This window comes from Melozone crissalis, unplaced genomic scaffold (genome assembly GCF_028551555.1).
Source record: "Melozone crissalis strain CALT ecotype California unplaced genomic scaffold, PUWL_Pcris_2 ptg000088l_1, whole genome shotgun sequence".
NCBI classification, from domain to species: domain Eukaryota; kingdom Metazoa; phylum Chordata; class Aves; order Passeriformes; family Passerellidae; genus Melozone; species Melozone crissalis.
The window spans coordinates 4,409,977-4,437,582 of record NW_026535865.1 but is presented as its reverse complement, the minus strand read 5'-3'; the positions used below and the strand labels follow the sequence as shown (position 1 = coordinate 4,437,582).

At 47.4% G+C, this 27,606-nt stretch overlaps 1 protein-coding gene across 5 annotated transcripts; it reads right to left on the bottom strand.

Annotated features, from left to right (window-relative positions):
- Positions 1-335: 335 nt before the first annotated feature.
- Positions 336-27,412, bottom strand: DAZAP1 (DAZ associated protein 1). 5 transcript variants are annotated; one of them, XM_054290853.1, is made up of 13 exons: positions 27,275-27,412; positions 21,449-21,489; positions 20,515-20,681; positions 20,189-20,254; positions 19,590-19,700; positions 17,328-17,376; positions 13,071-13,153; positions 9,675-9,828; positions 7,549-7,578; positions 6,978-7,118; positions 6,083-6,265; positions 2,163-2,277; positions 1,586-1,905 (listed from the first exon to the last, which is right to left on the bottom strand). In XM_054290853.1, the coding sequence occupies exons 1-13, from the start codon at positions 27,304-27,306 to the stop codon at positions 1,869-1,871; spliced, it is 1,209 nt and encodes a 402-aa protein (XP_054146828.1). In that variant the 5' UTR covers positions 27,307-27,412; the 3' UTR covers positions 1,586-1,868. The 5 variants fall into 5 exon arrangements, with proteins under 5 accessions (XP_054146826.1, XP_054146827.1, XP_054146830.1 ...); XM_054290851.1 differs by lacking the exons at positions 1,586-1,905; positions 2,163-2,277 and adding an exon at positions 336-1,302; XM_054290852.1 differs by lacking the exons at positions 1,586-1,905; positions 2,163-2,277 and adding an exon at positions 336-1,302 and having other exon boundaries at positions 19,590-19,697.
- Positions 27,413-27,606: the final 194 nt, after the last annotated feature.

The window sequence follows — 27,606 nt, the reverse complement described above, 5'->3', positions numbered from 1 at the left end:
CCACACAATATACAAAATTCCCCCTGAACAGACACAGCGACCTCCAGAGCACAGACACATCCCAACCCACCCCCAGCTCCACCTCATTAACAGGGATTAATTACACCAGTGAGTCCTTCACCACATCAGGCTGGATCAAAGCTCTTCCAGAGGCTGGATCTGCTCCAGGCTGCAGGACCCCTCCCCAGTCAGCCCTACGCAGCAGTGGCGCCCTGGCAGTGCCACCCTGCACAGGGCACAGCTGGTGACACCACAAAGCTGCCCCAGGACTCCTCCAGAAAACCCACACTCAGAAAAGCAAAAAAAAACCCCAGAAAAATGGAGACAGGCTGGTGTTTCTAATCCAAAGGTTCTTGTCTTTATTCAAACCAGGGCTTGGCACTGCTCAGTGCCAAACGCACCAAAACCTTTTCGCCTGAGGGAAATCCACGTCCGGCCGAGGCCTCGGGAGGGGGAGGCAGGTGGAGCCTCCGAGCGGCTCCTGCGCCTGCCCAGGCCCAGCTCCGCCCCCAGAACAAACAGCAAAATACACTCAGCAGGTTTCTGTCAACTCCCAGAGTTTCAAACCCTCCGCCCCAGCACTGCCGCGGGGAGGGAGGGAGGGAGGGGCTGCAGCTCTTCCCCCGCCTCCGACAGCGCTCACGGAAACCCTGTTTTAAATTAAAAAATAAGCCAGCATACATAGTAGAAAATTTCTCTTAAAAATTTCACAATCTGTAAATGTATATATTTTTTTTTCTTTTAAACATAAAAGTTTACAATATACGGTAAAACAAAGGCTCAGGAAAAATAATTTCAAAAAAAAGAAACCTGAAGTTTTGAATTAAAGCTGAAGACATTTTTAAAACCCTGTAATTTGAACCAGTGACATTTTCTTTATTTGTGCTGATGGGTTAGAGAAAGGAAAATCTTTAAAAACTGCAGTCCAAACACCCACAGCTCTGCCTTCAGAAGCCATCTGCCCCCAACCCCCGCCCTCCCCCCGAAGAAAAAAAAACAAAAACTGTTGTTAGGTTTTTCTTCCATCAAGTAATGTGATTGTCACAAGTTCAGAAGTCTGGGATCCCGGGCTTCAGCTGGGCCCAGAGGTCCCTGCGGGCAGCACTCACTCCCTGATTGGCAGCCCAGGCTAGCGCCGGTAGGGGTGGAATCCTTGCACGTTGTGGTTCTGTCCCCGCCCGAAGCCGCTGCCTCCTGCCGGGGGGCCGCTGGAGGGCTGCACCGAGGGGCCTCCGTAGGGAGGGGGCTGCTGGCTGGGATCAGAGAAACCTTGGCCAAACCCACTCAAGTCTTGTCCATACCCTGGGGAGAAGGGAAAGGCACAGGATGAGCTTCCAGGGTGTGAATCCCACACCTGAAAGTGCTCCCTGTCAGGAACACAATCCAGAACAACACCTGGGAGGAGCAGCAGCTCTGGGGTCCTGCAGGGATCTTCCCTCCTTTCTGCAAAAATCAGAAATGAACAGCTGTGCAGGAAGAGGGAGCTGTGTTTGGGGTAATCCCAGTTCAATCATCTGCTCACAGCTTTGCTTCAGAGAGAGAAACAGGGGTTTCCTTTCCAAGAGAAAAGAAACCTTGTCCAAACCCACTCAAGTCTTGTCCATACCCTGGGGAGAAGGGAAAGGCACAGGATGAGTTTCTAGGAATGGCCGTGGGTGTGAATCCCACACCTGACAGTGCTCCCTTCTCACTAACACAACCCAGAACAACACCTGGGAGCAGCAGCTCTGAGGTCCTGCAGGGATCTTCCCCCCTTTTCTGCACAAATCACAAAGGAACAGGTGTGCAGGAAGGTGGAACTGTGTTTGGGGTAATCCCAGCCAGGCTGGCAGTTCAACCATCCTGTGCCTAAACCATGACACATCTGCTCACAGTTTTGGGAGCAGTTTGATTTTGGCTTGGGATCTGCACCACAGGCCACTCTGGAGTGAGCAGCCACGGGTGTGAATCCCACACTTGAAAGTGCTCCCTTCTCACTAACACAACCCAGAAAAACACCTGGGAGCAGCAGCAGCTCTGGGATCCTGCAGGGATCTTCCCTCCTTTTCTACAAAAAGCAAAGGGAACAGCTGGGCAGGAAGGTGGAACTGTGTTTGGGGTAATCCCAGTTCAACCATCTGCTCACAGCTTTGCTTCAGAGCAGTTTGATTTTGGGTTGGGACCTGCACCACAGGCCACTCTGGAGTGAGCAGAGTTTAGGGATAGGGAGAAAAACAGGAGTTTCCTTTCCAAGAGAAAAGAAACCTTGTCCAAACCCACTCAAGTCTTGTCCATACCCTGGGGAGAAGAGAAAGGCACAGGATGAGTTTCTAGGAGCAACCATGGCTGGTGTGAACCCCACACCTGACAGTGCTCCCTCCCCAGGAGGAGCAGCAGCTCTGGGGTCCTGCAGGGATCTCCCCTCCTTTTTTACAAAAAGCAGAAGGGAACAGGTGTGTAGGAAGGGGGAACTCTATTTGGAATAATCCCAGCCAGGCTGGCAGTTCAACCATCTGCTCACAGCTTTGGGAGCAGTTTGATTTTGGGTTGGGACCTGCATCAAAGGCCAGTCTGGAGTGAGCAGAATTTAGGGATGGAAAGGAAACTCCTGTTTTTCTCCCTAAGAGAAAAGACTGGCTGGAATCCCTGCTACCAACACAAAATTCACTACTAGATGTAAATTAAGACAACTGAGAAATTGAGAAATTTAATTCAAATTCTCCTAATTAAATATGACTCTTAATCCTGGCATCAGTGCCAGCCCCTGCTCTGAAAGATGCTATTAAGGCTCCTAATTACCAAGAGCATTTCTGCAGTGCTGCCTCTCTCTGTGCAGGCTTAGAGCAGGTTTAGCTCTCTTAATCCCAAACAAAGTCTCTTAGCACATCTTCAGCAGTTCAATTTCAAGCTCTGCCTGTCCCTCAAGGACTTGCTGGCACTAATGAGCACTAAAACACAGCGAGCTCAGGCTCTGGGAGCTGCAAATGCTCCTCTTGGCATTTGTTCAGACACAGATAAGCAGGAGCCCAAAACTACAAGGGGATTGTTTGCCAGGGGGAGTGGAAAAACACAACCTCGAGTTGCTGTTTCTGCACAGTGGTGCAAATCCCAGAGCTCAGGTTGTTTGTGATGGAGGAAACCCACAGCACACACCTGCAGAGCCACTCAGGACTCACTGAGTGCCACAGCTGGCTCTGCTTCCCTGTGTGGTTTGAGTGTCTGGCTCCAAACCTGAGCCTGGATGGATCACCAGGATAAAGCCTGGCCTGGCACAGCTCACTGTAGGGTCCAGCTGGAAGAGCTGCACTGCCCCAACAAACCCCAAACCTGAGAGAGCTGCACTGCCCCAACACAAACCCCAAACCTGAGAGAGCTGCACTGCCCCAACAAACACCAAACCTGAGAGAGCTGCACTGCCCCAACACAAACCCCAACACCTGGGAGAGCTGCACTGGCCCAACACAAACCCCAAACCTGAGAGAGCTGCACTGCCCCAACACAAACCCCAACACCTGGGAGAGCTGCACTGCCCCAACACAAACCCCAACACCTGGGAGAGCTGCACCGCCCCAACACAAACCCCAACACCTGGGAGAGCTGCACTGCCCCAACACAAACCCCAACCCCTGGGAGAGCTGCACCGCCCCAACACAAACCCCAAACCTGAGAGAGCTGCACTGCCCCAACACAAACCCCAAACCTGAGAGAGCTGCACTGCCCCAACAAACCCCAAACCTGAGAGAGCTGCACTGCCCCAACACAAACCCCAACACCTGGGAGAGCTGCACTGGCCCAACACAAACCCCAAACACCTGAGAGAGCTGCACTGCCCCAACAAACACCAAACCTGAGAGAGCTGCACTGGCCCAACAAACACCAAACCTGAGAGAGCTGCACTGCCCCAACACAAACCCCAAACCTGAGAGAGCTGCACTGCCCCAACAAACCCCAAACCTGAGAGAGCTGCACTGCCCCAACACAAACCCCAACACCTGGGAGAGCTGCACTGGCCCAACACAAACCCCAAACACCTGAGAGAGCTGCACTGCCCCAACAAACACCAAACCTGAGAGAGCTGCACTGGCCCAACAAACACCAAACCTGAGAGAGCTGCACTGCCCCAACACAAACCCCAAACACCTGAGAGAGCTGCACTGCCCCAACACAAACCCCAACCCCTGGGAGAGCTGCACTGGCCCAACAAACACCAAACCTGAGAGAGCTGCACTGCCCTGACACAAACCCCAAACCTAAGAGAGCTGCACTGCCCCAATAAATCCCAAACCTGAGAGAGCTGCACTGCCCCAAAAGAAACCCCAACACCTGAGAGAGTTGCACTGCCCCAACAAACCCCAAACACCTGAGAGAGCTGCACTGGCCCAACACAAACCCCAAACCTGGGAGAGCTGCACTGCCCCAACAAACCCCAAACCTGAGCCCTGTCCCTGCCTCAGGGAATCTTCCACTTCCCTGCTCAGCCTGACTTTGGGAGTGCAGACAAAACTTTGGGGTGAGGCCTGAAGGGTGTGGAGCAGACAAACCCATCCTAGACAGAACTGAAGGGACTGCACAGAGATAATGAATTTCTAATTAGTTTAAATTAATGTAATTAATTTGATTTTGCAGGGTGAGTGTTAGTGCTGACACCCTGGGAGCACACACTGAGGGATTTAGGACACTGCCCAGGATAAACCTTACACTGCCTTGTGCTCATCAGGGAACTGTGTGGCTCTTTAAAGCCCACAAGCTTTATGCATTTATGTAAATATATGCAAATTAGGGACACTTCCAGGGATGGGGCAGCCACAGCTTCTCTGCCAGGGTCTCAACAGCCTCACAGTGAAGAAGTTTTTCCTAATATCCAGTTTAAACCTATTCTTTTCCAGATCAAAGCCATTCCCCTTGTCCTGTCACCAGTTCCAGATGAAGAGTCCCTCTCCATCAGATCCTTCCTAAACTTCCAACTCCTCCCAGACTCTGGCTGCTCCTCACTGATGTAACTGGCTGTGCAGGGATTTGTGCTTTATTTAGAAGAGTCCAACCCACTCCAAAAAGAGTCTGCAAAGAGCCAAGTTCTGGCAGAACAAGAAAAACTTTGAATCACAAGGGCAAAACTATCCAGGAAATCAGCCGTGTAAGAAACAAATGAAAAAACATTTCAAACTCATCAACATGAGAAGATGCTGCTTCACAAACACATCTCAAAGGCTCATCTTCCTTCAGAGGCTGCTTTACATTGCTGGAATTTTGAATATTATCTATTTAAATAAATGTTGTGAAGTTTTCATCTCATAGGAAAGTTTCTGCAGGAACTTGAGGCAGCACTACCACATGGAGAACGTGTTCCAGCAGGGAACAGCCTGAATCCACGGGCTGCTGCTTGCAAAATTCCCTTCAGAGGTAAAAACTGACCAATTACAATCCCTTAAAAAACACATTAGTACAGAGCTCTTTGGAGAGATCTTATTTGGAGAGCACTGCTGAGAAACAGGGCTGAGAGGAGCAAGATGAGAATGAGAATTCCCTCTGAGCTCCCTCAGGGAGCAGCAGCAGAAATTTCACTCTGGAGCACAGGCACAATTTTAAAAAGCATTTGTTTTTTGTAGCATTGCCTGCCTGCTGTAAAACTTGTTAGTTCAGTGCCTTCCACCTCAAAGTTTCCTACAGAGCACAACAAAGCTTTGTACAGAACTGCACCTCCAGAGAGATGGGAAGGGATGAGAAAAGGGAGGAAAAGGCACAGGTTTGGATCCTTACACATGCACTGCCTGTCTCTCCATGCTGCTTTTACTCTTCAAATCTGTTCTCCAAGGTCTCGAGACACACAAAAAAGTTCACTACAAGCTCTGCAAAGCTGTTAGAGAGGAAGTTTGTGGAAACCAGGAATTCACTCTGGCAATGCACAAATCCCTGAAGCTCATTTTACAGCACAAAAGCAACACTTTAGAGCTAAGAAAATTCCCTCTGGCTAGAACACTGCATGATTTAAGGATGGCTTGAGCTGGTGGGAACATTCCCATCCTGGAGAATGCCTGCAGCAAACTGTGTCCAACACTGAACCCAGGCCTAAAGGGAAAGGGGATGAATGGCAGCAGTTACTCACCAAACTGACTGTAAGGGAATTCTGGCTGAGCAGTCGGGGGTTTGCTCATGTCCTGAGTTGCCTGAGATGGAGGTGGTGGTGGAGGAAAAGCGAGTGGTGCTGCCCCTGGAGTGGCAGGTGGAGGGGGGACTCCAGGGGGGGCAAACTGGTCAGGTGGAGGAGGTGGAGCACCATAACTAAAACCTGCAAGGACACAACAGGTGAACATCAACATCCTGCTTGGCTTTAGAGATGATACAATTGAAAAACCAACATTTCTGATGCTGTTTGTGACCAGTGGCTGCACAGATTCATCTTGGTCACCCCCATGGCCCAAAGATCTCAACAGCTCACCTTGCACAGGTGGGAGAAATGTCCCCCCCAAAGGCAGAGCACAGAGAAAGGGATAAAGCAGAACTGAGGAGCAAATTGTGCTTACAGACATGAGAAGTGAGGAGGAAGCCAAATTAACCAAGATTTTAGAAGTAAAAAGTGATAACTGGACACTATTTTCCATCTTCTTTAAGGCAGGTTTGTAACAGACTTTTGCAATGGTGGCCTGAGAGGTAGGTGCTAAAATCCTATTTGTATTTCCAGTCCCAGTTGTGACCTTAATTCCTTAAGCTCCTCCAAAAAACCCAGCCAGTGTTTGGCCCAGGTCACCAGCAGTGAGCTCTAAGTTTTCTCTCTGATGTCCTAACAAAGGTGCACAATGTATCTAAATTTATTTAGCAACACAGATTTAAACTAGAGAACAGAAATGATTACTTCCTGCAAGAATAAAATAATCAAAGAAAAAAATAATGCTATTGCTCTGAATATATAATTTGGAGAAAATAATTAAGGATAGGTGAAACCAGGCCCAGCAAACAATGAGGAAAAGCTGGATGAGCTCCAGCTCCTGGGGGTCACTTACTAAATGGTGGAGGGGTGCCATAGCCCTGTGGGAATCCTTGTGGAGGTGGGAATCCCCCAGGAGGTGTGGAGACAATGTATGAGGTAAATGGAGGTGGTGGGGGAGGAGCTCCTCTGCCTGGAGGAGGGGGTCCATATCCACCTGGAAAATAAAGAGAAAACCAAAAACTGAGCACATGAATACCAAGGAGCTGCTGCTGGAGTCAGCCTCCTCTAGATGGGGTAAGGCTGTTGGGTGGATTTCAAATGCAGGTTCAGCCTTCTATGAATCCTCACTTTGGGAAATATTTGTCCTCCAAGTGTCCCCACTGTAAATAATTGCAGTTTAGCATGTAATCCCTTGGTAACAAATGAATGTGGCTGGAACAGCAGGATGTGTGTCAGCTCCTATTACAGAGCTGCTAAGAAGCCACTGTCTTCTCCTCTGTTCTTCCAGGACAAATTCAATCAAGCTTTTAAATGTAGGTTAAATCCTACAGAAATCCAAAAATCACTGTGAATGCTCAAAGAAGCTGCACCCGTGCTTGGGAGGATTTTTTCCTTTCAGAATTGGTCCCATATAATGTACTTACCAATTGCCTGTCCAGCTGGCACCCACATCCCTACAACAAAACAAAAAAAGAGCTTTAGACATCAGTGAAGTTGCATGCACTGAAGCAGGGATGATGCAAGAAGAAGGATTTGGCTCTGGGATACACTGGGTATCCTCCCCATGTCCTTTACAGAGTTATTTTTATGGCCTAAGCAACATTGTGGGACTATTTCTGAATGTGTAATTCTGGAAAGACTCTGAATCATTCAGCAAATGACACTCAGAAAAGACAGCAGTTCCCAATCCCAAATCAGATGCAGCATTTGAGAGCTGCCACATACCAAGTGCAAGAAATTACAGCACTACAGAGAACAAAACCCTGGAGAACCCCAGCAGACTAAACATCCAAGGGATTCTTAATTTACTACCAGGTTTATCTGAGCTATTTTTGCAGTTTTTGAAGCATAAAAAAGCCCTTCCCATCCCTTGTGCAGTGCTGAGATTGAAGGATAAATGTGCTCGTGTCTGACATTAATCTTGCCAGGAGATCAGATATCATTTTCCCTACTAATCACTGCATGGAAAATAATGGGAGTTTCTCAGTTTGCAGATTAGCACATCTGTGCACAATGTCAACCCTCAGCTGCAGCTTTCAAGTTAATCAGCACCGTGGGGAAATGAGCAATCCCTGTGCTGCATTTCCATCCATGGAGTGGGGATGGAGCAGCCACGCTCCCTGCGCCCCCCAGGTGAACATTTCTCATCTCTCAGAGCAAGCAAGTCACAGCAACTCAATTATCCCTCCAGAAGTTATCAAAATTGTCTTTGGATCAACTCAGCATGTTTATCCTGCCTCTGGAATCTCAGGGGGGTTGCAGCCATCAAACCCAGGCTGCTCCTGAGCCCTGCAGGGCTCCTGGTGTGCACTGAGTGCTCCCTGCACCAGAGCTGCCTTGGTGCTTCCCCAAGCTACATTAAGCAATAAAATTCAAAAGCACGGCCATTCATTTCCCCCTCATCCCTTTCAGATTTTCCTGATAACTTCCTTTGAAACTGCCTCATCCTTGAAAAGCCATTTATCAGCCAAATTTATCATTGGGGTGTTGTGCAGAACTCACTCCACAGCTGGAGTCACAGCTGGAGCCTTCCCAACAGCTTCTCTGAGTTCCCCCAACCCATGGGGACTCCATGTGGGGAGAGGCAGCTCCAAAGGGAACAGGTGGGACACACCTGGGACATGTGCCAGGCCTGGCACTGCCTTCTGCCAGTGAAAAAATGGATTTTGGGGAAAATCAGTGAAAAAAACTTTACAAAGGACTGGGGGGTAGAAATCTATGGGGGGGTGGAAATCTATGGGAGGGGCTGGAAATCTATTGCGGGGGGGCTGGAAATCTATGGGGGGACTCCTAGCAGGGAGATAAAGCTGGGAATAACATCTAGGTCAGAAAACCAAAGTGGAGCAAGCTGGAAAGGCAGGGGGTGGCACCCTGGGCAATACCTTGGGGTGCTATAAGGGAAATAAGGCTGGGAACAACATCTGGACCAGAAACCCAAACTGGAGTGAGCTGGAAAGGCTGGATAGAGCGAGGTTGGCATCCTGGGCAGTACCTTGGGGTGCTATCAGGGAGATAAAGTTGTGAACAACATCCAGACCAGAAACCCAAAGTGCAGCGAGCTGGAAAGGTGGGACAGGGAGAGGGTGGCACCCTGTCAGGATGGGCACTACCTTGGGGTGCTATGAGAGAAATAAAGCTGGGAACAACATCTAGACCAGAAACCCAAAGTGGAGTGAGCTGGAAAGGCAGGGGGTGGCACTCTGGGCAGGGTGGGCAGTACCTTGGGGTGCTATGAGGGAAATAAAGCTGGGAACAACACCTAGACCAGAAACCCAAAGCGGAATGGACTGCAAAGGCCAGACAAGGAGAGGGTTGCACCCTGGGCAATACCTTGGGGTGCTATCAAGGAGACAAAGCTGGGAGCAACATCTAGACCAGAAACCCAAACTGGAGTGAGCTGGAAAGGCAGGGGGTGGCACCCTGGGCAGGGTGGGCAATACCTTGGGGTGCTATGAGGGAAATAAAGCTGGGAACAAAATCTACACCAGAAACCCAAAGCGGAATGAACTGCAAAGGCCAGACAAGGAGAGGGTTGCACCCTGGGCAGTACCTTGGGGGCCGTAGCCCTGCTGCCAGGTCGGAGGGGGCTGCCCTGCCCAGCCGTTGGCAGCGCTTGGCATGATCCTGCTCCCCCACTGGCTGGCCCCTGGCGGCCCCGGAGTTTGGCTCTTGCTGTCCCGAGGCTCAGCACGTTTCACCTCCACCTGAACAAACAGAGGCAGCGCTCAGCGGGGCTGGGGCGGCCCCGCGCCCCCCGGCCCCGCACACACACCCGCAGGTACACTTAAGACTACACTTAGCATCTTATGACTTATGTCTAAGTACTTAATTATTAAAAACTTAAGGCCAAGTAATTTACAATGTTTCTCAGGTACAGTGTAGGTGATGGTAAGGAATTACGAGTCCTACTGTTGAGGGATTCCGAGAAAAGCATCCTACAAATCGCTTCGGTCTCGTTGGCTTGAATCTTAAAACAGCAGTACCCTCTTACAGCAGCTCTGCACTTAAAACAGCAGAATCTTGGACATTAATGACAGGCTGATTTCATGTTCAAGGCAGGAGATACGAAGATGACGTTTTCAGTTAAAAAACCAGAATTTTGAGTGAAGAGGCTGCTCTGAAAAAGGGTACTAATGCTTTAACCAAACATGTTTGGGGTCCATTTGGAAGTGACAGTTTAACCCACCCCAACTAACTGCAATTTCAGCTCTGCTCATACCTGAGAAACACACATTTTTTGAGATTTTTTTTTTTGTATTGTTGTATTTTTTTTAAACTTAAGATTTTATTTAAATGTCTAATGGAAGATAAAGACTTACCTTCCCCAGGCTAACGCTTAAAGAATCTCAGTTAACTCAAACAATGTCAGAGGGAATGGATGTGATAAGAGAATCTTACATTACATCTAACAAAAAAGTAAACAAACATGCAAGTAATAAAAATGGACAGTTGAGTCAATAAGAAGCAATCTTCATACTGTGTTAAGTCAGTGACAAAACCCCTCCTGTTTTAAAAAATCAGTAACCACAGTGCTTAACTTAGTTCATTCCAAGATAAAATGTCCTAGTGTTCCCAGCCATGGAATAAGTGCATTTGACCTACTTAAAATAAGCTGCACATTCAACATAAACCTCTCAAAAAAAAAAAAAAAATCCAGTTCTGATTTAATGAAACCCTCTCAGCACTCGCTGAATTTGAGGCTTTTTTTTTTTTCCCATGATTAATTTTAATGGGTGCCAGAGTACAAAGAAAATAAATCTCAATCATCAATGGGCTTGAGTAGTATGGAAAATAAAGTATTCAGAATTCTTCCTGCCATGTCTTAAAAGCCATTCATGTTGGAGAACAAACAGGAAACAGGCACAAGGCAAGGACAAAGCCCCCCACACCCCCCTGCCAATGCCCCAAGGACATGAGACATGACAGTAACCAAATCTCTGTCAGCTCAAGGCCCTTCCAGAGAGGAACCAAGGGAATTTTTCAAAGGACTCAAATTAATGAGTCTTAACACATTTGCCTTGAGGGAATTCGGTTATTGCTTACAAAAGCAGAGGCCTTCTTGCAATTTTAATTTTTTCCCCCTCCTTTCAACAACATATGGATTCATTTCAGCAATACCTTTTTAATTACCAAAAAAGACAGAGATACCATTTTTAAAGCAGGCATGATTAGGCAGTGAAGGAGAGAGCAGGGGATCTGGAGCTCATTAATCCTTGTGGAAGAATCCCATTAATTTTTCAGTGCACACTTGGAAGCAGGGAACTGCCAAAGTGAGCACTGAAAATTCCCTGTGCAATAGGGAGGTTCAAATTCCACACCTGCCTAGAGCCCAGCTTACCCCAAGAACTGAGGCAACTCTATTAATCTGAGCTAAAAATCCCTGAATCCTGATTTTTTTTTTTGTCACTGAAAGGGGGGGGAAGGGCAAAAATCAATTATTTCAGTTTGGAATTGGGTTTGTCTGGGGAACACAGAGAACTCCAAGTCCCAGTGCTGTGTCAGCAGCAAAGCAATGAGGGGACATCCAGGCTCACACTGGGCTCTCCATCCTCTCCCAGCACCTTGTGGGTGTTTATCCTTTGTTCCTATTTGGATCTGCTGCTTTGTGGGATCAGCTCCCACTTTAGGGTTTTGCTGAAGGCAATTCCAAGGGCAGATCAGGGAATACTGGGGGGATACAGGTGATCCTTACACACCCCTGTGTGATTTACTACACCTGGGAGTGTCACACCAGGAACCAAGAACTGATGTTCTGGATCCCACAAGTCCATTCCTTTGTTCCCATTATCAGGAAACCAGCCAGCCCTGCACCCCAAAACAGGTTCACAGGGATTAAAGGCATTATTGCACTGCAAAATGAACCAGGACTCCACTGACATGCAGAGTGTGGCCCTTGCTAGCTAAGGAAAGGCTTATGAAATATAAAAGACTTTGAAGACAATTAAAACCTCACACAATGCACATAATTTAAGGAATGTGAGAATCTTCTGTGTCTCCCTGAACCCCTTCACTTCAAGTTTAGAAGCTTTAACAATTTGTTTAAAATCTGGATATACCTTAAAGCTGTGCAAGGATTTAAATTTACCAGAATTTCCTGTGGTTCATTTTTCTTTAAATTACTCTTTTAAAACTTGGGTGTCCTGCAACAATTTATTTTGCTTTTAGGTTTGGGTTTTTTTGGTTTTTTCCTTCCACAGGTAAAAGTTTCGTTCCTTGCTGAGTAACATCAAAGGAGCCTAAAAAATTCCTGCCTATCCAAGTCCCATTTGCTGACAACACAGTATGAAGATGAAACAACCAGAGGTCACTTAACTGCATTGTGGTTAAATACTATATAGAGTACGTGGGTTGGTATCAAAGTTTCACAGTAAGTGACCCAATTTTTTAAAAAACCAATCCTTCAGGATGTTTTTTTTTCCTCCCTTTTTCTTTTCAAGTTTAAGATTATATAAAGCAGATCGTCTGACACCACCTCAAGATTAGAGTATCAAGTACACATCTGAAGGAGTGGTATCTTAAACCAAGCCTTGAAGAACTCAAGATTTCACTGGGATTCTGCTTTTCCAACAGCTGGAAATCACTGATTTGTCTCCTTGCATCACAGCAGTGCTCAAAGCACAGGCAGTGAGCACCAGTTCACCCCAGAGATGATGATCCCAGTTTATCTGCTCAGCCAGAGCAGCCCCCAGGTCTGTACACACAAGGCCTCACCCCAAGCAGAGCCCACAGCCTGAATCCTCAGGATTCCATCCCTCCCTCCCCCAGGCTGCCCCATCCTCACTTCCCTCCTCCACAAACTCAGACTTTCCCCACCTCCATGGATAAAGCCTTGAATTTGGACTGCTGTGCTCTCCCATCAACAAATCCAGTTGGATTCCCCAGTGAAATCGCTCGTTGTCCAAGACTTGGTTCTTTCTTAAGGTAAAATAAAACTACAACTACACACTTTTTTGCCCATGATGTCGTGAAAATGCATGTTGACAGCCTGGTCCACTGATTGTTCGTCCTCGAAAGTAATAAATCCAAAACCTAGCCAACGACGAAGAGTGAATCAAGGTAGCAGGGTGTTGTGACACAAAACAGGATGATGAACAGTATTAGGGGCAGACCAAGGGTTCAAGCAGGGGTTTCAGATAACGACACTTGTGTTCAATTGGCAAAAACTCTGAGGAAATTGCAATGGATACTTCCTGTGGAGAGGCTTTAGTGCCTCGTCTCGATTGCGCGCATGCAGCTTCAAACTGAGCTCGTTAACCGGCTTTTAATTTGATTTTATTCCTCATCCACCTACCAGGAAATGGAAAAAAACTGCTAAAATCAAAATATTTGTGGGACAGCAGATTGAAGTCAAGCAACTTTGCTGCTCCTCCCTTTGATTCAGCCTAATTTCCCAAGGAAAACCTATCATATATCCCTGTTCCCCAAAGCTGCAAAGCAACTTCCTCCCAATCCCTTAGCCCAGCTTCCAGTTAGGGAAATATTTTCCATAGAAAAGAAAGTTAGTTTTGAAATGTAGCTGTTAAAGCATGAGAAATTTTACCACTCCATGGATGAATGAGAAGCTTCAGAAACTAACAACCTACATCAGAGGTTCTCAAGTTTTCCACACCTTGGAGAAAAAGCACAGAACAGGTGTTACTCCTTCCCAACAAGGCAGCTCCCCTATGAGGTGTTGCTCACACAGAACGTGGTGGTGCTGCCACGTCCTGAATCGTTGATTTCCATTTGAAAAATCCACACAACTTCCCAATGGGTGGCTCATTCCCTGGATTCAGCTGGATCCAGCAGCTTTTAATGCTTGGAGAGAAAACTCTGGGAAAGGAGGCAAAGCTCCTCTTTTGGAGGTCACTCTGAGAACCACTGCAGTAGGTTGTAGCTGCTGACACAGCCGAGAGAGTGGCAAAATAGTGGTTAATCCCCCAGGACAAGGCGGCTGCTTCATGCCATCACCCACTGGCTGCTGGTGGGGACAACCCAGGGCAGGGAGGGACACATGCAGTACAGGAATTGTGCCATTCTTTGGATTAGCTACAGAGAGGGGGGGAAAGGGGGGAGAGCAATAAAAATTCGAAAAAGAAACCCGAGGTGCGGCGTGGGAAGCGTTTATGGAACATGGATGCGGTTTTGCTTTTCTGAAACCCAAGATTTCCCCCTTGGTTTGCGTTTTTGCTTTGCAGCTAGTGCTGACAGCAGCCAAATCTTGCTCTAAAGCGTTACAGAATACAGATCTAGCACAGGAATGTCTCTCCACGCTTATCCAACTGTGTTGGGTAAGCCCAAAGAGGCCTAGTGTAGAGAAAGTTTATATATATATATATATATAAAAATACACAAAGATACAGGCCAAAATAGATTCCAGCAGGTCAAATTCTGCTGTCAGCAACAAGAGCAAAAGACATCACTAAAATAAACTGAAAATAAAAAGGAAAAAACTTGGCATTTCCCACACACAAGAAACTGGCAGTATAAACGAAGTTTTGTGGAGCTGTGATGAAAGCAGCCTCGAAGCTGAGAGCAGCATTTCATCACAATATATTTGTCTGAGTTAACCAGAAATCCGAGTGTTGGAGCCAAAGGAAAAGTGTTTGTATTTAAATCATGTTTAGTATTCCAGCCTTTGTCTAAAAAGAGATGGAGAGGAAAAACAATGGATTCCATCTGGATGTGAAGGTTGTTGTTAAATCTGATTTCAAAGCTAAAGGAGGGGAATAGATTGTGGGATGGGGTTGGAGGAGTGGAACAGGGAGGGCAAGAGGTCATTGAGAAAAGCAATAAATAAATTTTAAAAAGGGGATTTGAAAGGGTCAGACAGCACAAGATAAAGAAGAGCACAGAAATCAGAGTAACACAGCAAAACTCCAAGGTGAAGCTTTAAGCAGAAATGATGAAATCCACCACCTGCAGTTTAGTTTTTGAAGGTCAGGACTCTGCTAAAGGCTGGAGAAATGAACTGCACCCAGCAGGAATCCAAGAGGAGCAGAGCAGAGTGACAGAGCTGCTCTGCAGCCAAGAGAGGAGGAGAACAGACAGAGCAAGAACCTGGAAATCCCTTCCCAGCTGGTGGAACCAGGAGAAGCTGAGAGTGCACCAAAGCCCCTTGGTTCCTTCAGAGATGTGCCATGGCTGCTGTGCTTGGGGTGTGGGAAGAGTTTGGATGAGGCAGAGCTGGCAGGAGCAGGCAGGACTGGGAGGAAGCAAACAAAGATCATGTGGATACCTGACCCCAGCCAGCTCCTCAAGGACATCACCTGAGAATTTGGTGCCTCCTGAGGAGCTGGAGGTAAATGGATGCTACAGGGATTAGAACAGGGATCATGTTCCCTCCTCCTACCAGTAAACCAATGTGCACTCCCACAGGAAGGGTGGTAAAGTGAATGGGAAAAGGCAAAATTCAGAAGGGTCTAAGGAGAGATGGCATTGAATTGGCCTCTGGAATTTGATCTACAGTCATTAAAAGGATAAGGGGACAGAACAGCAAAAGAACACAGAGAGAAGGCAAGAGAAAATGTGTTCTGGGATGCACAACCAGGAGTACCCAGTACAAACTCGAGGAATTTTTCCTAGCACCCCCCAGGGACTGCCAGGGCCATTTTGGGAGATGTGTTAGTCAGCACACTAAAAAAAGCCTGGAACAGCACAGAAACAAAAGGCAGAGAGAGAGAGAGGATTCAAGAAGTGCTTAAGGAGTCTGATGAATTAGGGGAGGAAGTTTTCTGTGGGTGGAGACAAGACCTTTCCCCCACCTGGCACTTGTGCTCTGCACCCCAAGCCCTCCTTTGCCTGTGTTGTTTTTAGTAGAGCTTGAAGCAGAGAAGCCATTAATTGAGACAGGATTAATCCAGACCAGGCATGATGTTTAAGTACCTTTTGCACAGAGGCTGCAAGGCTGGGATTAAATATTGCAAAGATAGAGATGATACAATAATTACTGAAATATTTTAAAACTTCAGCCCCAAATTCCATTTGAATGCCAGTGCCTTTGTCTCCTCTATCCAAAACCAGCTGCTCTAAAGCATTGAAACAGATGAATTTATGTGCTGCTTAAATCAAAGGGATCTGCTGGAAGAAGATTAGGAGAGCTAAAGCAAGAAAACAAAAAAACAAATATATTGAAACTTCGTTTACACTCCAATAAAAGACAAAGCCCGTCCCTCCTCTGACTGCGGAACTGGCCTGTACCTCTGTGATAAATTATCACCTAGAGAGAAGAAATCTAAAGAGATATCGTTAATCACAGTCAAACAATTCACAGAGAGAAAAGAAACAAAAAAAAGAACTTACTTAACATTACCATACTTTACTATGAAACACTTAAATATGTCACTAAGGATGTATGTCTAAATTAAAAATAAAACTAAGACTTAACAGCTTAATAAATATGAAGTGAAGGATATATTTCTTAATAATGAGGCAGAAGAGAAATGAAAAGTTCAGATGGCAAACTATTCTCTAGCATGTTCAACATGCTACAGGGTGGGAGCACAGCTAAGCTTCATGTGCCAAAATATTGCCTCTTCCTTGGCAAACAAATGGTGGATGCAAAGGGTGACATGGAATTGCTTCATATTTTGACCAAAGGTTCCCAGTTTGATTCAATATCTAATGAATCTTTCAGGTTTTTGGGGTTTTTAATTCTCCTCCCCTCTTAAAAAGCAATCTGGTATACAGGGATTGTATATCCCAATTAAAAATATACATATATATATATATTTCAGAATTATTTTGTGTTGTTTCAGAAGAGTTTTTTCTTGAATTTGAGGTGAAGCCATTTAACCAAAACAAAAAGCAGGTGATGGATGGATTCTGTCCTGTCTCGTGCTCTGGCTGGAGCACCCCACATGCACTTACAGACCCAACGTACCTTTCATGTGGAACAGGAGGAAAATCTGATTTTTTCCCCCTCTCAAAAGTACCTTAAGCCACAGGAGTAGCTTGAGAATCAAATTTCATTCAACTATAAAAAAAACCCCAACCCATCAATGAGCATGAAACATCTGAGTTGAAATGCACAGACCCAAGTGAAGCTGCAGATGAAGAGTCTAGACTTGAAGTGAGGTTTGCCCAGTGAATTATTCTTTTTCCTGAGGCAACATAGGAGGGGAAAAAAAAAAAAATCTACCTTTTCTGATGGTGTGAAATAGTTTGCCATCTGACTATAGGAGAGTATGAAGAAATTTCAAGGACAAACTAGATCAGCCTTTACCTCGGGGCCTCTGTTTCTCTGCGTCATAGATCATTACAACTTCAGTGACCTGGAAGAGAGAAGGGAAATTCTACTCCCTGTGCTCCAAGGGGAGGGCTGGAACAGTCACCACCAGCTGGTTCCTGCTCTCTACCCACAAAGCACAAGCCAAGTGCAGCCATCATCCCAGCAACAGCACAAAAATAGGGAATGTTGCTCTTCCTGGGAGTTCAGAAAGCCTGAGCTCATCTATTGTCTCATCACACTTGACATTTTAATTTAACATTGAGGGTTTGCACTATTTGTACCCAATCTATGCCTATTACACACCCCAAAGGTTTGTTTTCCAACAACTCATCAGTGTAGCTTTTTAAAACATGATTTTCCCCATTTTTAACCATTTTCACTTTTGCCATGAAAAGCAGCTTGAGCTGCAGGCACCTCCAGGAACATGCAGGGCTCCTCTGATTGAATTACTGGAGCACCAGTTAAACCAATGCTTTAAACAGCTTTACAAAACCCCTCTAAGTTCTGGATGAGCAGTATCAGTGTGATTTTAACCTAAAAAAAGAAAAAATGGAAATTGCAAGCTGTTCAAAGGCTTCAGGATTATTCTTCTCAGAATGAGCACCACAGTGAGCTACAATTTAAACAAAACCTGAGGTGGAATGTTTATGTCAACATTAAAACAGCAGAAGGGAACTGCTCTGAAATCTCTCAGATGCAGAGAAGTGGTCACAAAATGGGTGTGATTTTGTAAAATTGCATCTTCAAGACAATCTCAGGATATTTTAACTCATGAGTAAAAATGAGTTTAAAGTCTGACACAATTTTATCTTTACTTACAGCTAGAAAACATTTGGGTTTGAGTTGCTGCACTCACTTGAGCACATCCTATTGAGGCATCCAGGTGGGGATAATGCCCCCAGTCAGTGCCACATTTGTCCCTCCCCTGCTCCATTTGGGTCCTCTTCACCCTGGCCTTAATGACCCAGCAATTACCAGGGCTGAAAAATCAGTGCCTGCCTTGGGCTCTTCACTCTGGTGGCCACAAAACCTTTGTGAGACTCCACTGCTCCAAAAGGGACTCGTTACAACTCCAGGAAGATTTTCTGATTTCTATACTATGAGTAAAGTGCTACTACTTACTTTTAAGGGCACTTACAGTTGTGGCTGTTGCCTTCTACACCTGCAGGACATACCCTGTATCTCCCCAGCATCCAGGGCACAGCTGGAAAGCCAAGTCTGTGAGGAAGAGCCTTTTGAAACTACATCCCACAGCTGTGGAACGTGCTCCCTGTTTTTATTATTAGTCTACTGCAGCCTTTCAAGCTAAAGAAACAGTTGTTAGCTATTGTTTTTTGTGGTTTTAAATGAATTATCTTAATGGAATTTTAAACACTGATTTAAGTTGATAAACTTAAGAATTTGTTTCTCAATAAAGCCTTTGCTGCCACTAAGAAATGTCAGAAAGAGGTTATTGAAAAAAAGTATCAAAAACTACACTAAATGCTAATTAAGTTCATTTTTACCAGCACAGTCCTGAATTTAACTCACACAATCTTTAACTTCCTCAAACTTATTCACAGCTGAATTATTTAATTCAGTAGTTTATCATATGCCCCCACTTCCTCGAGGGCAGTGAGAGCTGGGATAAATGGGAATTAAAACTAAATAAAAACTAAATTAAAAAAATAGAGAAGATACAGTCATTTCAGTCCAAGGTTACAAACTGAATTAAAGAAGGTGCATGAGGAGCAGTTTGTCTCAGAATGGAGGTTCTAGGGACATCAGAGCTGAGATTCCAGATGGTCTGAAAGCAGCTGCTGCTCCCCAAACAATGGCAGGAGACCCAAATTTAACCTGTCTGTACACACAGTCAAATACCAGGATGTTAAAATCCAGCCCATTGAGAGACTCACTGTTCCAAAAAATAATCAGCAGACATTTTTAATTGCCCAGCTGAAAGTTATCAAGAGTAAGGGGGGTAAGGGTGGAAATAATAATAATAAAAAGAATCATTCTTAAGGCACCTCAGGAGCTTTTGGAAGAAGGGACAGAATAATGCATCAGGTAGACTTAAACACGAGGAGACAGAAGCAGCAAAGCGAATTCCACATGAGCAGCAGGTTCTGCCAAGGGACATTTCCAGATGATGAATGTTCACTACAGTTCCTCACAAAATGCTTCAGCAATTTGTCCAAATTCCCCCCAAATTTGACAGCTTGAGGAAATGTGAGAGGAGGCAGCAGGGAGGGGAGGCACCTTCCCCCCAGGACTCACCACTCCGAACTTCTTGAAGTATTCCCTGAGCTCTGTCTCGCCACAGTTATGAGGAATCCCACCAACAAAAATTTTATTGGATTTATTGTTATCGCTCCTGGATCCTTTCTGCTAAATCAAGGAGGAGAAAATTCAGTCAGAAGAACAATAAGGGTGGCTGCTTTATCATTTTACATGAACAATGGGCTCTGGCAGGCTGAGGGGAGAGCTCCAGCCCTGAAGTCTCCCAGGCATGAAAGGGAAGCACGTTCTGAGCTCAGGGGTTCAGTGTCTCCTGTTCTTCAGAGGACCAGGAATGCAGGGCCTGAGTTCTGAGGCCTTTGGCTCATTCTAAACTGAAATCTGGTGAAGCTGCAGGGTGGAGAGGGCTGGAACAGCATCAGCCCTGCCAGTGCTCTCAAATGTGAACAACTCCACTAAAAGCATCACTAAGAGCTTAGGAAACACCACACCCAAAGTGACACTGCTCTGCACAGAGCCTGCCCATGGAAATCTGAACTGAAGACTTTTTAGAAATGAGATTTACACTCGAGTTCTGCCTTTAAAACATGGATATAACCCCAAGGAACTCCAGAGGACACACAGGGATCTCTCCTTACCCATCCTTCCTTCGGCCGTGTCCGCTCCGGCTGCATCCCCCGGGGTGTGCATGGCTTTGGGTCAATCTGGAAGAAGTTCCACTTTGGTCAGAATTCAGCACAATTTTGCTCTAAAATTTACATTTGTGGCAGCTGAACCCAGCCCTGCTGACATGCAGCTCCTCAGAGCTCAAACAACACAAGTCATGGAGTTCAGAGCTGCCTTACAATAAATCATTTAAACCAACAACCAGGTTAACTCTGACACTCTGCAAATAAGGAGCCAGAATTTAAAGCAAATCTTTGAATCTGGTGCAAGAAATGAAAATAAAATAAAATCAACTTACATTTCGGCCATCTAACGTATGAGGTCTGCTGGCCAGCACTGTTCCCACACAGTTGGGATCTTTAAATTTGACAAATCCAAATCCTCGAGATTGATTTGTTGTTTTGTCTTTCATTATTACACAGTCTACAACTTCTCCATACTGGGAGAAGTAGCTACGAAGAGTTTCTGTCAAAGAAAAAAAAAAGCAAGCATTAAACAGAGCCAGATATTAACAGCACCAGACTGTGTTTGCAATGATGAGACAACAGATCAGCAAACATGGAACACAGCTTCAAACTCATCTTTTGAAAATGATCACATCTTACTTCCTGTAAACAAATGGCAGACAACAGTTTATTTCCACTCATTCAAGTGGAAAACAGCAGGGAAGTGATTATAAAAAGGGTTGTCTGTTGGGCTAACAAAAATTTCAGCATCAAATAATATAAACCTAGAAGTATTAATATATAATATATAAAATATATATATATAATATAGCTGAGTTGTCTCTAGAGAAAGTTTTATTAATTAGCAAGGAGGAGGCTCTCAGTGCAAAAAGTATTAATATATAAAAATATATATATATTTTAAAAAATATATAAAATATATATAAAAATATATACCCATATATATATATAAAATATACATATATATATAAAAAATATATATATATATATATATAATATAGCTGAGTTGTCTCTAGAGAAAGTTTTATAGAAAGTTTTATTAATTAGCAAGGAGGAGGCTCTCAGTGCAAAAAGTATTAATATATAAAAAAAAAAAAAAAATATATATATATATATATAAATAAAATAGCTGAGTTGTCTCTAGAGAAAGTTTTATTAATTGTCAAGGAGGAGGCTCTCACTGCACTCTCCCCCACAGCAACGCCTGTGAAGAGCTCCTGGCTGGGTTTTCACCATGGCCCAACTCCTGCAGCACACGTTGCTCACCTTGTGTCGTGCTCCAGTCCAGGCCACCCACGAACAGCTTTCTGCAAACAAAGCACAGGGCAGCTTTAGTGGCTACAGCAGATGCTCCATCTGATTTCAGGCACAGCTCAGCTCTTCTGGCCAGGTTTGGGGGTACCAGGACCTCCAACACGCCCTACAAAGCTGGCACCATACTCAAACCAAACCCTTCCTCCATCCCTGCTCTCTGCTCCTCCCTCTCTCACCACAGAACACTCACTTGGCTGCCAGCACCTTGAAAGCAAAGCAGAACTGCCAGGCTGAGCCAGAAGTCAAACCTGTGCAGCAGGTATTAATAACAGAGCAGCACTAATCCAGCAGTTGTGAAACCATTGCACAGCCCAGTTTCCAGATAGTGATGAGCAGGTGAGACAGTCATGGCTAAACCTCAAACTAAACTGCTCAACACTGATTCAACTCTTCCTCTGCAAAGAGCACCCCAAATCTGCAGGGTTTCCTGTCCCAGCATGCCCAAGGAGCTGGGTAGGTGCTGCAGCAGCTCTGTGCCAGGCTGGAGCTCTGCAGCTCTTTATCAGCTCCTGGGTGTGCCAAAACTTCCAGCAGTCATTTACTCACTAATTAAAGGTTGGTTAGAGCTGCCTCAACACTTGGCCCTTGTCAGTACCAAGAATCAACCCCAAAAACACCCTCAGAGCTGTGTGCAGCTTCCTCCTGAGGAGCAGCATCCACCTCTGCTCTCTGGGAGCAGGGGCAGGACCCAGGCAACGCTGGAGCTGTGCCAGGGGAGGTTCATGCTGGGTATCAGGAAAGGTCCCTCCCCAGACAGTGCTGGGCACTGCCCAGGCTCCCCAAGGAATGGGCACGGCCCCAAAGCTGTCAGAGCTCCAGGAGTGTTTGGACATTGCTCTCAGGGGTGTCTGTGCAGGGCTCTGATGATCCCTGGCCTTCCCTTCCAGCTCAGGATTGTGTGATTCTGTGAAAAACTCTGCTGTTAATGGCTCCATGGCCCTGCACAAACAAGCACTGGGATAGTTTATTTTTGGGGGATGCCCTCTGGTTCTCCATCAGACCTCAAAGAGAAAAAACACCTTCTTCCTTCGAATCTTTTCACCTTCACCAATACCCAAGTACAGCTGAGGGTGGTGGGGATTCCTGCATCCTCACTTACATGGGCAAAGTTGGATTTCTCCTAACAAAAATAAAATACTGAACTTCCTCTCACCTGCTCTTCTCAGGGGCAGGTAATGGCAGGAGAGCCAGTCACCCCCAGTGAGAGCTGCAGGTGCACTGGGAGTACCAGGAAAATGAAGTTCCTGTGGAGCAGGGCAGCTCACTGACAAAACCAGCCTGTCCCTTTCCCCTTTGATCCCCTTCTCTGATAGGACATTGTGTCACAACCCTTCTGCACCAGCCAAAGTGACAAAATTCAACACTACACAGCACCTACCAGCCTTGTTCCATTGAGGCAAATTCTGTTCTAAGTGAGGCCGAGACGTGACACGAGTCTTGTCTTTCACCAAAACAGAGCAACTGTTAAGCACTGATCAAAGCATCTCCTTGAGCAGCCAGCAAACAACTGAGCTGGTGACACGTGAGGCACACACAGCCCTCAGTGTCACTGCTGTGTTATCATCACGCTAAAGGACGTGCCAGCCCTCCCTGGGAGCAGCAGGGCAGGCCCTGCACCCTGCCCTGGGTTATGCCCTGCAGCCCTGCCCTCTGTCAGAGCAGGCCTGTGTTCTGTGGGCACGCTGGGCATGACAAAGTTTCCCTCAAGGATTGGAAAAGTGCCCCCAGCTCCCTTGGGCAGAGCTCTGGCTCCTGGCATAGGCTCAAGGGCCTTGTGCAACAGCAGCCAGTTCACAGCAACAGGTCCAGGCTTGGCCAAGGTGGCCTCACCATCGTCCCCTGACCACCTTCCCTCCCCACACACAGGACACAAACCCCTCTGTGTCTTTACTTTTAAGAAAAATAAGTAATTTCCTAGTAGCAAAATAAAACCAGCTGACCTACTGCTATATTCACAATAACGTTTTGATATGTGTTAGTGGCATTTTCTTGGAGGTTTTGGTTTGTTTTGGGGTGTTTTTAACTGAATTTGATAGCTTGGTATAAAAGATTAATCGATTTTACATCCTTGTAAAAGTACCAGCTGCGTTCTGAGAGAACACCAAGCTGTCTGAGGGAGGGAGGTCACTCAAACCTTCCAATTCCACCATGAATTATTTGTAGTCACCCTACATGGACTGGAACAGCAAAGCTGGGGTAGCTCAAGGCTAGCTGCAGCAGCTGTATGGAAATCCACAGCTCTGGTTTATACACATCCTGTGGAATACTAAAAACCAGGAATCCTCTGCCTTGGGTTTGAAGACACTGAGCAGGGCCAAAGTTCCCAAAAATCCAGATGTGGTGTGGTACAGGACAGCTGTGAGGCAGGATGGGGGTGTGAGTGCTCCCCATGCTCAGCTGCATCACCAGAAAACTTTTGGTCCTAACAGCTCATGGGCTGGCAGCTCTTCAATTCATAGAAATGTACAAAATTGATAAAATATCCTGAGCTGGAAGGGATCCATGAGCACTGAGTCCAGCACTGACACCCCAACAACCCCACCCTGTGCACCCCTAGGAGCAGTATCCAAATGCTCCTGGAGCTCTGGGGGCTGGGACCATTCCCTGGGCACCCTCAGGGGGGAAGAACCTTCCCTGATTGTCGTAGGAAGGGGACTAGGACACCAGGTGGTTCATCACAGGTCTAACAGGTCTAGTTTACTGAAGAAAGCATCAAACACTTATACAGCAAATAATAAGCTTATGAATATTCTGTAAGCTAAGCAATCTATTGGTTAAACTATACCATGAACTCTTCTTCATTCTTTAGGGGTTACATCTCTCTTTTCTCATGTCTCTTTCACTATTTGTTATCTTACTACAACTAAGCCTAAAGACACACTATCTTTACAAGTGCAAGACTTAAAATTAGCCACAACTTTGTAATTTTCTAGTCTCTAGCAGCTAAATTCCCAACACCTGATCTCCAACCTGAACTCCCCAGGCACAGCCCCAGCCTCAGGTTCTGCCCCTGCTCCCACAGAGCAGAGGTTGCTGCAGACCCCGCTGAGTGTCCCCTCATGTTTGTAGGTCACACCCCAAAGCCCACACACCTCCATAAAGCTCAAATTTACAGTCTGGAGGACACCACATCCATCCCTGCTGGAATGCAAAGCCCCTCCAGCACAAAGCACCAGCCTGGCTTTGGGGCAGGTCAGTCTGTCCATCACAAAAATGAGATCCTGACAGGTGCAACAGCCCTGAAGCAGAAGAATTCCCCACAGGGATCACCTCAGGAGCACAAAGGGGGACAATGAATCCTCAGAAGCTGCAGCTGGATAAGAAGTTTTAACCAAGTGTTCTGCCTCGCTACTTCCTGTGGGAATTTTCATGGCCAATTTCTTGTTTTCATTGCCAATGTCTCGTTTTCATCGCCAATTTCTCATTTTCATCGCCAATTTCTCGTTTGTTGCCATAAACATCCTTGCTGCTGGAGCAAATCAACTCAGGATTAGTAAAAAAAGCATGTACAGGTATTTTATAAACCAACAAAAGCACAAACTCTTTGCCTACATAATCAGTCTGGGGTTTAATTAATAGCTCTGATCAACACCTCAGCACAGCCCCCATTAGCTGCAGGACAAAAGGATCAAGGTCAGCACTTTCTCCACCCAAAGCAGCCCCAAGAATTAATTAATTATAACAAATAACACTCACAAGGCCCCTCCCCACCCATGCCAACACACCTGCAAGGCTCAGAGCTCCCTTAGGTATTTTCTCTGAAAATCTCTGCCCAGAAAAGCAGCTGAATTCAAACTTCCCATCCACACCTGCCTCTCCCAACAGCTTTAAACCAGAGCTTCCTTCTGAGGGCTGGAGCAGCTGAGCTTGTTCTGTGCTCTCATCTTCCCTCTGAGCACTTTTGGGGCAGGAGAATAAAGAAAATTTCCCTCTCTGATTAACCCCCAATCTGATTACAGCCCCAAAGGATCCCAGCCTGTGACTGGGAACAAAGTCTGTGCCAGCCCAGATGCTCAGAAGGGAGCTGATATTCCATGGAATAACCTGGAGCCTGGCACTCACCTGCAGCTCAGGAAATCAGACCTGATCAGGTCTCTCACAAGGCACCAGACAAGGCCCAGGAGCAAATAAAAATACATTCAGAGCAAAACCCACTCATTTAAACTGGCCTCGTGCAATGTGTGCTGGAATTGGACCATCTCTAAGGTCCATTCCAACCCAAACCATTCCAATGTGATATTCCAGTCACTCACCCTGCCTCCTGTACTTTTAGGATTTACAAATTAAGAACATGCAGTAAATAAGCAGCTTACAAAGCAGTGCAAGCAGCATGGGACAAGTGGTTTGTGTTTCCAGTTTCAAAGAGGGTGAGCAGTCCTGATGGGCAAACACTGTGCCAAAACTTGCGCTGCAAGAACCAGTCAAGGATATTTTATAATTTGGTTTTTGCTGCTTTGAGTTCTACCATGCCCAAGCCTGCAGCCTGATCATTTCAATGTCACCAGGGTACAGCTCTCAAGCATAATAATACTGATTGCAGCTGGATGATGTCTAAGGTCCCTTCCAAGCCTTGCTATGATTCTAAAAGCACGTCAGAAGAACCAGTGTCAGGTTTTTGGTTTGGGAACGCTTAAAACCTGGATTTTTCTGTCTGGAACAGAGGCAGAGGACAGCAGAGGGGAGCTTGGGAGGGCAGCCCTGCCCTGAGGGGGACACGGAGGGCGAGGGGAGGCTCCTGGTGCCACCTTTGTCCCATCACCTTCCCCGTCCTCACCGCAAGCCCCTCGGGGTGGCCCTGATGAGTCACCAGAACAAAAACCCCAGTGAGGTCACAGAATCACAGAACAGACCCTCAAGGATCATCGAGTCCAGTTCCTGGCCCTGCACAGAACTCTTCAACAATCCCACCCCGTCCCTGGGAGTGCTCCTGGAGTTCTGGCAGCCTCGGGGCCAGAACCATTCTCTGGGGAGCCTGAGCAGTGCCCCAGCACCCTCTGGGGGGAAAAACCTTTCCCTGAGAGCCACCCTAAACCTCCCCGGCCACAGCTCCAGTCGCTCCCTCGGCTTCTGTCACTGGTGGCAGAGAGCAGAGCTCGGAGCTGCCCCTCTGCTTCCCCTCACGAGGAAGTTTTAAACTGCGATGAGATCTCCCCTCAGACTCCTCCACGCTGAACACACCAAGAAACCTCAGCCGCTCCTAAGGCTTCCCCTCAAGGCGTTTCACCACGTTCGCTGCCCTCCTCTGCACGCTACCATCTCAGTATCCTCCTTATACTGTGGCGCCTAAACTGCGCGCAGGACTCAAGGTGAGGCCGCACCAGCAGAGTGGGACGATGCCCTCCTTTCACCAGCGTGTTGTCCCCCCCAGCCCCGTGTCCCCGTGTCCGGTGTGACAGGAGAGGAGGGCCCGAAGGAAGGGGCCGGGGTGGGACGCGGGCGGGCCCGGGGGGCTCCGGTGCGGGCGGGCGCGGGAAGCGCCGCGGGCGGGTGACCTTGGGCGCGCGCACCTGCCGCAGCCCCGCGCGCGCGCCGGTCACGTGACGGGCTGGGGGGGGCGGGGGGGTGTGTGCGCCCTCACGGCCCCAACATGGCGGGACCGGCCCCCCCCCAGCACCCCCGGCCCGGGACCGGCTCTCAGTGTCCACCCAGCCTGCCACCGGCGCCCGCTCAGCCCCCCGGCCCGCGGGAGCGCCGGCGGGACGCTCTGCTGAGGTTGCGGGAAAAGGTGACCGAACCTCGCACCATCGTCCCAGCGCGCTGCCCTCCCCTTCCTCTCACCCGATCTCATCGGCGCCTCCCACGCTGTTCATGGCGGCGACTCCTCCGGGGCCGCGCCCGGCTCTTCCCTCCGGTGGCGGCGGTGCCAGCGGCGGGTCGTGGGGCCGCGGGCGGGCGCTCCCGGCCGTGTCCCGGTTCCCGTGTCCCGGTTCCCCCCCCGCCGCCCCCGGCCCGGCCCGGCCCCCCCCACCGCGCGCTCGCGCTCCCTCAGCGCCGCCGCTGCGCGCGCACCCGCCCCTCGCTACGGGGTCTCCGGGGCCGCGCCCTGGGAGGGGCAGAGAGGGGCGTGGCCGCGCGCGCGCGGGGGCCGGCGGGAAGGGCAGTCCGCGCGC